Source organism: Eleutherodactylus coqui, chromosome 9, assembly GCF_035609145.1.
Source record: "Eleutherodactylus coqui strain aEleCoq1 chromosome 9, aEleCoq1.hap1, whole genome shotgun sequence".
NCBI classification, from domain to species: domain Eukaryota; kingdom Metazoa; phylum Chordata; class Amphibia; order Anura; family Eleutherodactylidae; genus Eleutherodactylus; species Eleutherodactylus coqui.
In genome coordinates, this window is record NC_089845.1 from 102956607 (window position 1) to 102969533 (window position 12927).

At 41.2% G+C, this 12927-nt stretch overlaps 1 protein-coding gene across 1 annotated transcript in view; it reads right to left on the minus strand.

The window, feature by feature from the left end:
* Positions 1 to 683: 683 nt before the first annotated feature.
* The window catches only part of MCMDC2 (minichromosome maintenance domain containing 2), a 29967-nt gene continuing 17723 nt past the window's right edge, over positions 684 to 12927 (minus strand). Inside the window, exons 9-15 of the mRNA XM_066578870.1 lie at positions 11603 to 11840; positions 8156 to 8361; positions 5640 to 5800; positions 5144 to 5323; positions 4284 to 4423; positions 3009 to 3118; positions 684 to 952 (exon numbers count right to left, since the gene is read on the minus strand). Coding sequence (XP_066434967.1) covers positions 789 to 952; positions 3009 to 3118; positions 4284 to 4423; positions 5144 to 5323; positions 5640 to 5800; positions 8156 to 8361; positions 11603 to 11840 — 1199 coding nt within the window. The 3' untranslated portion in view covers positions 684 to 788. The remainder of the gene's footprint in view (positions 953 to 3008; positions 3119 to 4283; positions 4424 to 5143; positions 5324 to 5639; positions 5801 to 8155; positions 8362 to 11602; positions 11841 to 12927) is intronic.

Sequence of the window (12927 nt, forward strand, 5' to 3'; positions counted from 1 at the left end):
GGCACAAGATGTTTATATAAACAGGATGTTTCTTCTGCCCCAAAACAAGGTAAAATGCAGATTCAAGTAAAGCTTGATGTCTATTTTCTATTGCTACTGTGTTTCCCCGAAAATAAGACAGTCATATTAATTTTTGCTCAAATATTTATGTACATTTATAGTTGCCTGGACACTATTTAAAAATCAGGGTAGGTCTTATTTTCAGGGAACGGGGTAGGTCTTTTGCATATTTTAGCCCGTGTGAGTCTAATAAAGTTGATGTATTGTACATCTTGGGCAATGCTGTATTGATTTGTAACCCATTCTCAGACATACGCTAGTTCAGTATGTTTTATTACTCTTGAAGGTGAGTTCACACAGTGAAATTGGTGTAGAATTTTGCCTGTGATGTGTGCCAAAGTTCCACAACAAAGTACAGTACAATGTCTGTGAATGGGGTTTTAACGAAGCTCATTCACTCATAGTGGAACAAATCAACAGCATTCTCTATCATGTCACAATAACAGATTTTCACTGAATTTCTATCATTGCAATGCAATCAGTGAAAATCTGCAACAGTCGTGCGGTTATTTTAGGTTGTTTTTTTTTCAATTTTTGCTTATTGTGGTTTATTGGAACTGCTCACTTCACTCGTATTGGTATTGGAGATTTTTATTATAGGCTTCTGCATTGTCTGCTCTAGGAGAACAATTTAAACTGGATTCAACAAGTTCATGTACATTAGTGATAAAGAACCACTTTATACAGTAAAGCCAAAGCAAAAAAAATGTTCTTTGAACAAGACGTTTTCATGAATCATTTTGTTCTGCTGTTGCATGGCCATAGGTGAATATGAACTGCTTCAGTTGCTGATGGTATTCTGTCAGGTATTTGTCTCTCTTCTGTAAACTGTTCTCATCAATGAGCTCAACTGGGAAGATAGGGTTTTGAGAGATGCCAAACACAGAGCTTCCTACAAAAAAAAAATTGCGCTCAATATTGTTGAGAAGGACAAGGACTACCCATCCAAAACTTACACCTTTTAATCTATAGCTTTTAGCAAACTTTTTAAGATTAGGTTCTTGGTTACATTTTGGCCAAATTGCATAAACCCACTAAACACTTTATAGTGTACTTATCTTGTGAATTCCTACACTGTTGCTTGTTGTACCACATGGCAACCACCACCACAAAATAGTCACAAGGGGACTAACCCAACAATATCACTGCTGCCAGACTCTGGGCCTCTTCACCTCACAGATGCCTTTTTCTGAACAGATCTCAGAAAGCTGGCTGGGACCAATTAGGTAATTGCCCTTATGTATAATGTATGTTACTAACATGCAGTGGTGTAACTTGCAGTTTCTTTGGCCCAGTGCAAAATTTGTAAAGGGCCCTTACTATAGATGAATTATAACACTACTCTGGTCATGTGGCAGAGGAGCCTTAGAGCTGCTGTGTATCTCATTGCTATGCCTTAGGCCGTGGTCGTTGAGTGTTTTTTTGCACAAACAATATGCGCTCCTCGCATAAGCTGAAATTGTGTGAACGCGCAAAGTTTCATATGCGCAGCGCATAAAACTGCTCGTTCGCTGGAGCAGCTGCTCCACGAAGGTCCCCTCTCACTGAACACCGTGATGATGGGACTCCCTGCAGGGATGAAAGAATCCCCTGCCACAGCTATGGCAGAGGACTGCAATGCTATCCCATTGCTTGAATGCTACTCCCAATGATTGAATGGCTGTGATTGGCTGAGCGCAGGAACCAATCAAAGGTAGAGCTTCCAGGAGGCGGGGATTTTTAAATCCCTAGCCAGAAGAAATGATTCGGAAGAGTGTCGGGGAGAAGATGCACCGAACCCCTGACAGCGCTGCTAGGTGATGTTTAATTTTTTTTGTATTTTTGCAGGAACTAGGGCTTATTTTCAGGGAAGGGCTTATAGCAGTGCCGGCCCCATTGAATGCAATGGGATAGCATTGTGGTTCTCTGCTACAGCTGTGGCAGGGGGTTCTTTTGGCTCCACTGCAGTCTCATCATCACTAAACAGTGTGACAGTACTGTCACAGTGTTCAGTGATGAGAGGACTCCCTGCGGGGATTAACGGAACCCTCAGGGAGTCCCCTCATCCCCGCTGGGACTGAGGGGTTAATAGCTGGACATTTAAAAGGTCAGAAGCACCTTTGTAAATGCCATGCTGTAAGTTGTGGGGAGGCTATTCCGTGCACAGGAATTTCCATTAACTCCTGCTCCCATAGGAGTCAATTGAAACTCTGAAAAAACGCGCACCTATGTCCTATCTTTTTTAGGTGCGTGCTGTTTTGCGCTGCTAATTCTGCGCATATGAATGCTTCTATAGAAAACCATTGGTTCTTTTAGAAGCGTGCATTATGCACGCGCAAAACACACGCTCGTCTGGCCGAGCCCTCAGTGGGCATCTTTCAAAGTATGCATACACCCCTCCATAGAAATTAGTTGAAATTGCACATAAGGTTTTACCAAAGTGAATGTGTTCATGATCTGTATTGTTTTTCACAAAGAAAAAAAATCTAGCCATGCTGACATGTAGTATGTAATCTCCCTTCTAACATTCATATCTTGTGTAGTCTTATTACTGATGGCCAGACTTAGATGAGGCAAGGGTTCAGTATAAATGTGAAAATAATGTAGCATAGCACATTATGGAGGCAAAGTACAGGCCTGGGAGGACCCTTTACAATCACTGTGTAGGGGTCTCTGCAGATGGCATTGTGGGTATGAAACGTTTGGTTAAAGTGTTGAACAGTACTGTTAAAAAAAAAAAAAAAAAAAAAGCTGGGTGGCTGCATATTAATTTGCATTGAACATTTAGCTCGCTCATATTGCAGTCTGGCCCTCTGCATACTACCAGGGTCTAACGCAGTTTATCGGATGGTGCATGTTTTGGCTTTTTTCTGTGAGTTTTGAATAGTACTGTAGTACATTATTTGCAATGATCATCACATGCTGTCTGTATACACTAATAAAGACAAAAGGAATACAATTAATATTACCATGTTTCAATGTAAGAGAAGCTTCAAATAATAAAATTGCTATCAAAGCATCATCTTCCGTCACCACTCTTCGTAAGCTTAACTTTGCATGTGCTTCTGACACTGAAGACCTAGGATGCAATGCAAAGTATAAGAGCAATAGTACTTACACTGACAGGATGTGTTTTATTTGGATTTTTACACATTTCATAAGTCATCAACATCGACTATTAGGCGTCTCTTTAAGGCTATGTTTACTAGGGTGGATGTTCTGTGCGGAAAGATACGCAGCATTTTTTTTCTTTTTTTACAATAATATTTTTTGATTTTTCAATTAAGCATACATACAAGGATAAGTCAGCATGTAGAAATTTTCAGTTTTGATATGAGAATAGTTACAGTCCTTGTATCTTCAGATACGCAGCATTTACAGTAGCAGCAGAGTAGATGAGAGATGCAAAATCTCATCCATACTTTGCGGAAAAAAAATTCCACGTGTAACTTGACCTGCGCTGTAGATTTTCAGAGCACTAAAAACAGCCATTTTTGTGTCCTATTAAATAAGAACACATTCCTATTGTCATGTTTGAATCAGTCCAGTATTTCTGTTAGGCTTTATATCTAAATCCTCAAAAATGGGAATTAGATGGAAAGCTTGAAAGACACAAATTCCATTGATGACATCTGCTCAAAACACGGGAAATATAGGGAAACCTGATGAAACTGAGACCATCGATAAAAGTGGTTCCGTCCATGTTCCATTCAGGGGAACATGGACAAGAGTGTAGAAATGAGCATGCTACAGATTGTAAAATACAGCATCTTCTGCAATATACAGCTTTTTTTCCTGTATGAGAATGCAGTTTATTGAAACTATGCCACATGTGAACGTGGCCATGGAGCTTATCACAAATGGTAAAGGATGCATAACAGCATTTATGCTAGAATTTTGCTTTAAAAAAGTCACCCATTTTTGTGCAAGTTCCACTCTTATAGAGAAAACAATTGGGTGCGATGGCGGGTAATATTTACTAGAATTTACGCTAGAAACTGGCAAAAAATAATAGCACGAATCTGCAGCAGGTTTAATCTGCCATAGAATTCTGAAAGTGACGCATGGCCAGAACAGGATGCACCAAATTTAATAAAGCTTGCACCTCTTACTAAATTTGGCAAATTTTTCTCTGTTAACACTTAAGACCGGCTTGTAAAATCCAGTCTTGGATAAATGTCCCCTGTGTGTTTATATAATATATATTTGAATGTCAAACGTATGAACTTTATATGACGACTTACAGATGTCTTAGTGCCGACGTTGATATTTTTGATCCATTTGAATCTGTTCTGACTCTGCGACTGGCCAAATAATAACTATGAAGCAGCGTTTCAGCGTTGGTGCTAAATGTCACATGTAAATTCTTTGCATATGCAATAAGCTAAACGAGTAAATAAAAACGAAGTTAAAATTTAAAAATGTGCTAAAGATTTTTTTCCTTTTGGCACTTCAAAAACTATGTCAAATAAGTTGATTAATACTTCAATATAAAATGTTTTCCTGGTAATGAGAAAATTCCAGTATATTCAGCAATAGCAAAAGAGTAGTGCAGCGTTCCAGTAAATGAGGAGCTTTATTTTCATACTAAAGAAGAAAATCTTAGCTGCCAGAGTTTCCTCTGTAGAGAACCCGTCCTCTCTCCTGACATGTCTTATGACTTTTATTACTACGGTTCTTAGCCAATTATCAGTTTCCATAGAGTTATGATTTCAAGTTACAGTTGGAAGTCTGAAAATAAATCCATTCAAGTGGCTCCTTGCTGCAGTTGTGTGACTGGGGAATGAGGGGACATTGGGCTCTCCCATCCTAGCAAACAGTGGGTCCCTCAACAGTTGGGTTCCGCTTCTGCCATCTGCTATAGTTCTGCCTTTGTCCTCACATGCAGTAAAGGGTGTATGACATTCTACTCAAAGTTATGAGTGATGTGAACATATTCATTCAAATTTATTTACCAATAGTCCGACCTTCCATAATCCAGCTATATAGTAGACGGTTGATTAATTTTTTGGCTGGAATAGCTCTTTAATATTGTAACCCGCCCAACTACTGTATTGCTACTACAACTACTATTCTCATTAATGCAAGGTTTTATTATACTAACCTCTTCAAAATCTTGGGTTGTAAACTGCTGGGCTACTAGACAGATCGATGCTCCAGGTTTTATGGCTCTTACCAGACTATGCTGCACAAGAGAAACAACTGGATTTGTGTGAGATATCTGATTGCAGTAAATTAACGTTCCAAATGCATCAATGAGATGTGATGGTATTGCACTTAAATCCTGTTAATATAAAAGACAAACTTTGATGAAAAATAGGGAACATTAAGCAAACCTATTAAAATCATTTCTGTATTTCAAGAGAAAGCAGCATGAACTGTCAAAGTTTTGTGTAACTCAAGAAGTGCATCACAGTATTGCAAATGGAAATACATCACTGAATCCCAACTTGTGGCCACCCTGCCATTATAAAACTACCTGTTTTTATATTGTATGCTGGGAGTTGTAGAATTGCAACAGGTTGGACACCACTGGAAACAAGCATATACTCACTGCTCAAACTCTTTACCAGCATAGAAAAGTTAATGAGATCACTCACCATCTGACCTAGAACAGTGGTTTCCTTGGTATTACACTTCTTGAAAGATAAATCAGCATATGACCAGAAATTACACTGAAGAGGAATAAATATCTGCTGGTCAACACAGTCACCATATTTCTTTCCCGGTATGAATACAGTAGTGTTCCTGCTTTCTAAAACTTAAGAAATACATACTATGAAATGTGCATATGGATTTGAAAACAACCACCAATGAAAAGAACAAGTAAAAGACATAGGCAAGTATATAAAAGCAAATGAACATCAGCTGAATTAGGTTAATTGAAAGATCTAGAAGAGCAAATCTTGGCGGCTGTGATTACCATGCCGTGGCATAGCTATAGTGGATGCCGGCCGACGAGTGCCTTTGCTCTTCTGTGTTGTGGATGTGTGCGGTGGCTCGCTGTCGGTCATGCGTAGTATGGATTTTTTAAAAAAATATTTGTTTTTCCCGCAGTGTTGCTAGGCGATGATGCGGGTACCTGCGACTTATCTGCAATGTCAAATGTGGATGGGCTACGGGTCGGACTGCTTCCATTGACTTCAATGGAAGCCGTCCTTGCGGAGCCCACATAAAAAAGAGAATATGCTGCAAGTTTTCCTCTGCTTGCAGAAATCGCTATTTATTTCTGTGAACGTGAAGCAAAAAGTGATTTTCCATAGCATGTTCTGCACGGTATTTGCTGCGGATCCTTTATGCTGATGCAGTGTCTGAGGAGCGGGTCCCAGCCTAGGAGACAGCGGGGTAGAGTTTGGGTCTTGTCACGGTGGCAGAGGGTAACTGGTGACATGTCCAAGGGGTTGAGGGCAGGTTATTAAACAGGGGAACCCAATGATGGACTACCTTAGTCCTTTATGTCACGGGTGACGCCACCGTTTCTTCTGACGTGGGGGATTCCTAGCTGGTGGAGTAAACCCTCTCTCACGCAGCTTCTGTGGTGGAATTCTTAGCTGGCGGAGTAAATCCACACACACATGGGTACTTTTTAAGACACAGCTTCTGGAAACGGATGGGCGACTGGTCGTTTTACTGGAACATTGGTTAACAGAATTCTTTATACCTGGCAACAGTTTCACAGCAACTTGACAAGTAGTGTGATAGGGAGAACTCACAGGTAGGCAGGAGAAACCACAGTCTTAGTTATCTGTAGGTCCTGTGCCCAGTAACACACTTTCCTTTCTTTCCATCTCTACTGGTACACACACACTGTTGGTGGTAGACATGCTGCAGGACAACTCCTCACTCTCTTTGTCTTCTGGCTGCAGACTCTTGAGAGTAGTAGTCCCCAAGCAGCCATTAGGCCATTCTCTCTGCCTCTTCCATTCTGTGTCTGTGGGCGGAAGGTACCCACAGACAGCTGCCTTGCAAGCCTCTAGCAAACCCAGGCCAGGACAGAACTAGGCTCACTGAACTCAACTCAGCAACTCTTCAGAACTCTCTCTCATGCACCTTGCATCCACATATATATCACAGAGTCACACGATGAACAAACAGATACATTTTCCAGACAGTCAACTCACATACCAGTTAACTCTTTCAGTGCTGCAGCTATGCAATACACATCATTCATGCAACACAGAAGACACTGATACTACATAGACAAATTCATGCATACAGTTATCGAGGGGCCCCATTGTTCTGAACCACTACACGGACACCGACTGCGGATTCAGCAGCAAATATCCATTCGTGTGCAGCTGGCCGAAGCCATATTCCACAGGAAAAATCATTAGCTGTATTATAATAAAAGCTCCATTAGCATCACCAAGCCCCTCTCCTTTGGGCGGGATGCACCAACCATTCTGTTGATCCAGGTTTAGTTAAACTGCAATCAGCTGTTGAACTTGGTTTAAGAAAAATGTGTTGCACCAATACTTTTTGATCTAAGGTTTGTAAAACCAAGTTTGCTCGATCTGCAATCAAAGGTTAAACCTAAAAGGAATAGATCATGCATGGTGATTGGTGGCTATGGTCAGGTGATCCTCTCAACATTCATAGCAATAGTAAAAACATGGTGTAATTTTACCACCCAGGAAAAGCCTATCAGGCACTCAGCCCAGTCTGCCATCTTGGATTTTGGCTGCTGAACTAAGTTCTAGTTTGAGGCACCAAAATTAAGGGATCAAATTGAACCATTGAACTTAGATTTGAACCAAGATTGCGGGATAAACCTTGTTGGTACAACTTTTTCTACTTGATTTTAGACTAACTCTTGTTGATCTCAGATCAAAACTTTGGTGCAACCTGCCTTATATATAAAATCCCTCCTTCCCTGCTGTAAGTAGACCAAGGAACAACCCTCCTCCGAAACAGAATCCATCAGTTTTTTTGTGTGTCCATACCCTTTAACAGATCTGTACATGCATCGAGCAAAGAAACAACTAAAGTCCATGAAAAACTTTGTTACAATAGTTACCATATAACATTAATCAGTGTAATCTGAGGCATTTATTTAGGTAATAACAAATGTGAGGGTTGTGACACTAAATTTGTTATTCCACATGTTCTACCGTACCTGATAATAAAGGATCAAGTTTCTCTTTTTTATACATGTTGATATCCCCAATATAGCATACTCCTCCTTTCGCCATTAAAGCACTGCCAGCATGGATAATGGCAGTTCCTGTTCCAAGCTCATCTTTAGTTACTGTAGCAAATATATCATTGAAATGTGTATGACAGACTCCGCGTGGAATAAGAGAAATACCATATTTCATCAGTCTGAAGGGCAAATGAGATCTTGTTATTGAGACATGAAACCTAAAGTAATTGGCATACTGTTGATTTCATACAAGTGCATTTAAATGATAGGAGCTTGGATGCATAGAGATGAAACTTTCTTCTGTCTTTATTTAATACGTGCCTATTATAACAAGAAAAATACAGACGTCCTGAGGACGCGTTTCAACCTTTTCAGGTCTTGATCACCTCATTTACAACATGTTACTTCCTTCCTTAAATAGTAATCTTATTACATTTTCACCTGTTAATTAACCCTTACATATCCCTGAATGCAAGCACAAGAACATGGGCTCCACGCTCCTATGGGAGTTACCACCTATATGCATTGCTTTTCAGATTATAATGACCTTGATAACATTCAGTATTATATAGAGTTTCACATATTAAACTTGTTCATTATATTAACAGTGGAATAACAATAAGAAAATATCAATAAGTGGTTGTGGGATGTGACCTGACTAAGGGATTGTCTGACATATACATTTTTTTAAATGCAGGAATTGTGGTAAAAAAAAACAAAACGCAATCCTCACTGGATCGACCCTTCCCTGGTCCAGTGCCGCTCATCTGGTCCTCCTTACTTTGCTTACATGGCTGCTGGGGTTACTTGCCGTATAGCCATGTGACCACTGAAGTCAGTTACCAGCCTCAGCAGTGTATGGCATGTGACCGCTCAGGCCACTGATTAGTTGTAGTAGTAATGTGCGTCGACGGGCATGTAACCGCTGCAGCCATGTAAACAATGCCCAGTAGGGAGGACTGAAATGGTGGCATGTTGAAATGGTAAATTATTAAAATTATTATTTTTACACAAAAATAAAAAAAGTAAAAGTAAACCCTCCACTTTTCCTAGTCATCACATAAAAAAGTAAAAATTGGCATTGCTGCATCTGCAAGGGTCCAATTCATTAAAATATCACACTATTAATCCGACGCGGGATTTTATTTTTTTAAAGTAGTACCACATAAAGAAAACAAAATAACTTAATTTTGTATTGCCGTTGAAAAATAGAAGCCGTTTTGCGAATAACGAGCTCTCATGTAATTATGTTGCTGGAAAAATAACAAAGTTATAACCTGAACAATGTGACTTGGACAGAGGAGTATCAATGACCCTTGGTCATGAGACAGTTAATCTTCTACAGGACTTCACTAGAGCAGCACCCATCCTCTGGAACGCTCTACCCCAAGGCATCCGGACAATTCCCGATGCACGATATTTCAGACGTGCCTTAAAAACGCACCTCTTCAGGGAAGCATACCACATCTCCTGCCCTAGTCCCTCGCCCCTCCCTATGGTGCTCCACCCTGTTTGCCTTCTGATAAATGATCTGTACATAAAATTTCCTATTGCCTGTGTTCCCCAACCCCTGCACCTCCTGTACCACCCTCAACCCATTTGTGTCTAACCCAATGTACCTTATATTGTAATTGTATTGTTTTGCATTTATCCATGCCTGAAAGCGCTGCGGAATAAGTTGGCGCTATACAAATAAAGATTATTATTATTATTCTATATATTTGTCAATGTTTGCTTGTTGGAGCATCACGCACAAAACTGTACATTTTGCACACGGTATAATCTCGACCTGGAGAAGGTTCAAGGCTAAAAAAAATTCAGAAATGTTGTTGTCTTGGCAACCTTATTTGCATTTTTTTTGCCTGAATGAATTTTAATGCAGCAACCCCGAATTTACTTTCACCAATGAATTCTATGGACTCGATTTAGTATTCCTGGTTATTTCCAACAATGAATTCCCACTAGAAGAGTTAGACTGAGTGCTGAAAATTTGTGCTTCAGGACTGCTTTTTAGCCCCAGTCTAACCCTCGTGGAGGCCACCAATCATCTGCGCATTTTGTCTTTACTAATTCTGCCTTGGATGCCCATGTGGATAACAGGAGCCGACTGACCCCAGGAGGTGGAATCCACTAAAAGAGAGGAGCCACTGGACCTCTAAGTTCAGAATGCATTCCGCCAGCAAGCTTCAGAGATGTTGCCACCTCTGCCAACAATCCCAAGTGCTAGGCCCATCCAGGGAGTGGCCTCTGGATATCCACCACCACCACAGCTGTGGTATTTTTGGGGGGGAAAAGCCAGAGCTTGTGGAGCTGATCACCCTGTTGTTCCTTCCATTTCCTACACCACTGGAGATTTCTACTGAAGAAGTTCCCCGGGGGAGATTCATATGGCCGAGGACCTTCAAGCCTGACAGGCCTAGGAAGGCCATGAGGACTGCCTATGTAGAAGTATCTGCTGCATCAGCTGCTGTCCAGCCCATGGCCCTTGCCAGGGTGGCCCCTTGATCGTGCCCTGGATTATAATTCACCAGGACAGTAGAGTTGCCCGAGCAGCCATCCCTCCAAGGTTGTGTCCCTTTATTAGGGGCTTTGAAGAGCCTGGAGTAAAGATCCTCTTCCATTCCCGGGAGCCTCTGCACGAGTGGAGAGAACTGCGGAAGCCACGTACTATACTGCAGGAGCAGATACTAGAGCCTACTTCGGATTCCTCAGTTGTGTCCATACAGACCCCAACCAGTAGGCTATGTGATCCGGACAGCCCCTCGTCTATGGCATCATTAGGCATGAGTTCCTGGCACAGCTCTCTTACACCCACGGGCTGGACAACAGACTCTGAAGCAGATGAGGTAATTCCTGTTTCCAGTGTGATCCAACCAAGGAACTGCTTTAAGTTCTAAAGGACTCTTTGCGTAAGTAACAGTTTTTACCTTGTTAAGCCCCCTAACAATTAAGGACTGAAAAGTTATTATATTTCCCCTTGCATAGAAAAATTGTTATATCCTATAATTTTCTTATTTTCTATGGAAAATGTTATGCTTTGTAACATTATTGTTCAAGCATTGTGCAGGAGGTAGTAGAAAAATATTAATATTCTTATTAGTAAAATTGTTCAGCTTAACAAGTAAAAAGCTCCTGATTAAATGAGACCGCGTGAATGGCGTGAGTGATCTATGTGTATGACTGGAGGTTCTTTGTTCCCCATGTCACATCTTTAGTGCCAGTGTCTGTTCGCCATCCTAGTCTGTCTCAGTGGGCGGGGCATCATTTTCACCTTATCTCCTAAGACTTACAATGTCACGTTTTGTATTGTACGCGTTCGGTATCGTGTACCTGGGCTAGTATTGATTTACGACATAAAATTAGAAAAAAAAGATGCCTTAACTTAAAATATATTTCTACATTTGTTTCTCGTTTTCTTACCGCTCTACAATCAGTGTGTCATTTGTCCCAACCATTAGATCGAGCGGCTTTCCAATTTCTTTGTCCTCATTACATGTCTGCACAAGACTAAGCAGAGTGCAAAGTTTTAGAGTATTATGCATGCCTACTGGAATGATTTGTGCAGCAAAAATATTTGCAAGAAGACCAGTGAAAATCCACGGTGAATTCGCAGTCTTGGAGTGAAGATTTTGAAATGCTTTGCATACAGTAAAAGGACCTGAAAAAAAGCGAAAACAAATATTAGTAATGTTTGCAAATATAAATCCCTAAAATGTATAGGGAATCCTATCCTAATATACCTGCTAACACTGTCAGGGCTCAGGCCCATGGTTATACGTATAATGGCTCTACTCAAGAGCTGCATATTTTCAAAAAGCTTTGGGAAAGACTTTCCCGATTAGCACGGATTTCATTATGGGCACTATACAGTATATACATCTCCTGCAGAGATAAACTCATGTGCACACAGCCTCTGAGAAACTGCATGTTTGTGTTGTGGTATATGTTATTACCTCTTCTAAGATTCTTTGTGTGCCTCACCACTACTAGTGACCCATTAGGACAAACACTATACACATGCCCTATTAGAAAGGTTCCTTTCTTGGGTTGCCCTTCTGTTAGCCAGGGTACAGACCTGCTACAAAGAGCAAGGACTGTGAGGCCTCCCCCACACAGGCATTTTTTTAACCAAGATTAATGCAGTGTTTGAATGCCGCGGTAATCATGGTATAAGGCTCCCACTGAAATCAATGGGACCTCACAGACATGCATTCAATTGTGGCGCTTGCCTGGCGCTTTCCAGCGACGTGCTTTTCTGCTCTACCTTTGACCATTTAGCGCACTTCACCACCCATCACAATGATGGGGTACACTAGAACACGCTGTCGGCCGCAGGGAGCTGCAGCCAAAAGCGAGAGTAAAATTACAGCAAAGCATTGAATGATTGTTAGAGATGAGCGAACGTACTCTTCCGAGCTTGATACTCGTTCGAGTATTAGCGTGTTCGAGATGCTCGTTACTAGAGGCGAGCACCACGCGATGTTCGAGTTACTTTCACTTTCATCTCTGAGACGTTAGCGCGCTTTTCAGGCCAATAGAAGGACAGGGAAGGCATTACAACTTCCCCCTGCGACGTTCAAGCCCTATACCACCCCCCTGCAGTGAGTGGCTGGGGAGATCAGGTGTCACCCGAGTATATAAATCGGCCCCTCCCGCGGCTCGCCACAGATGCATTCTGACAGAGATCAGGGAAAGTGCTGCTGGTGCCGGAGCTGCTATAGGGAGAGCGTTAGGAGTGATTTTAG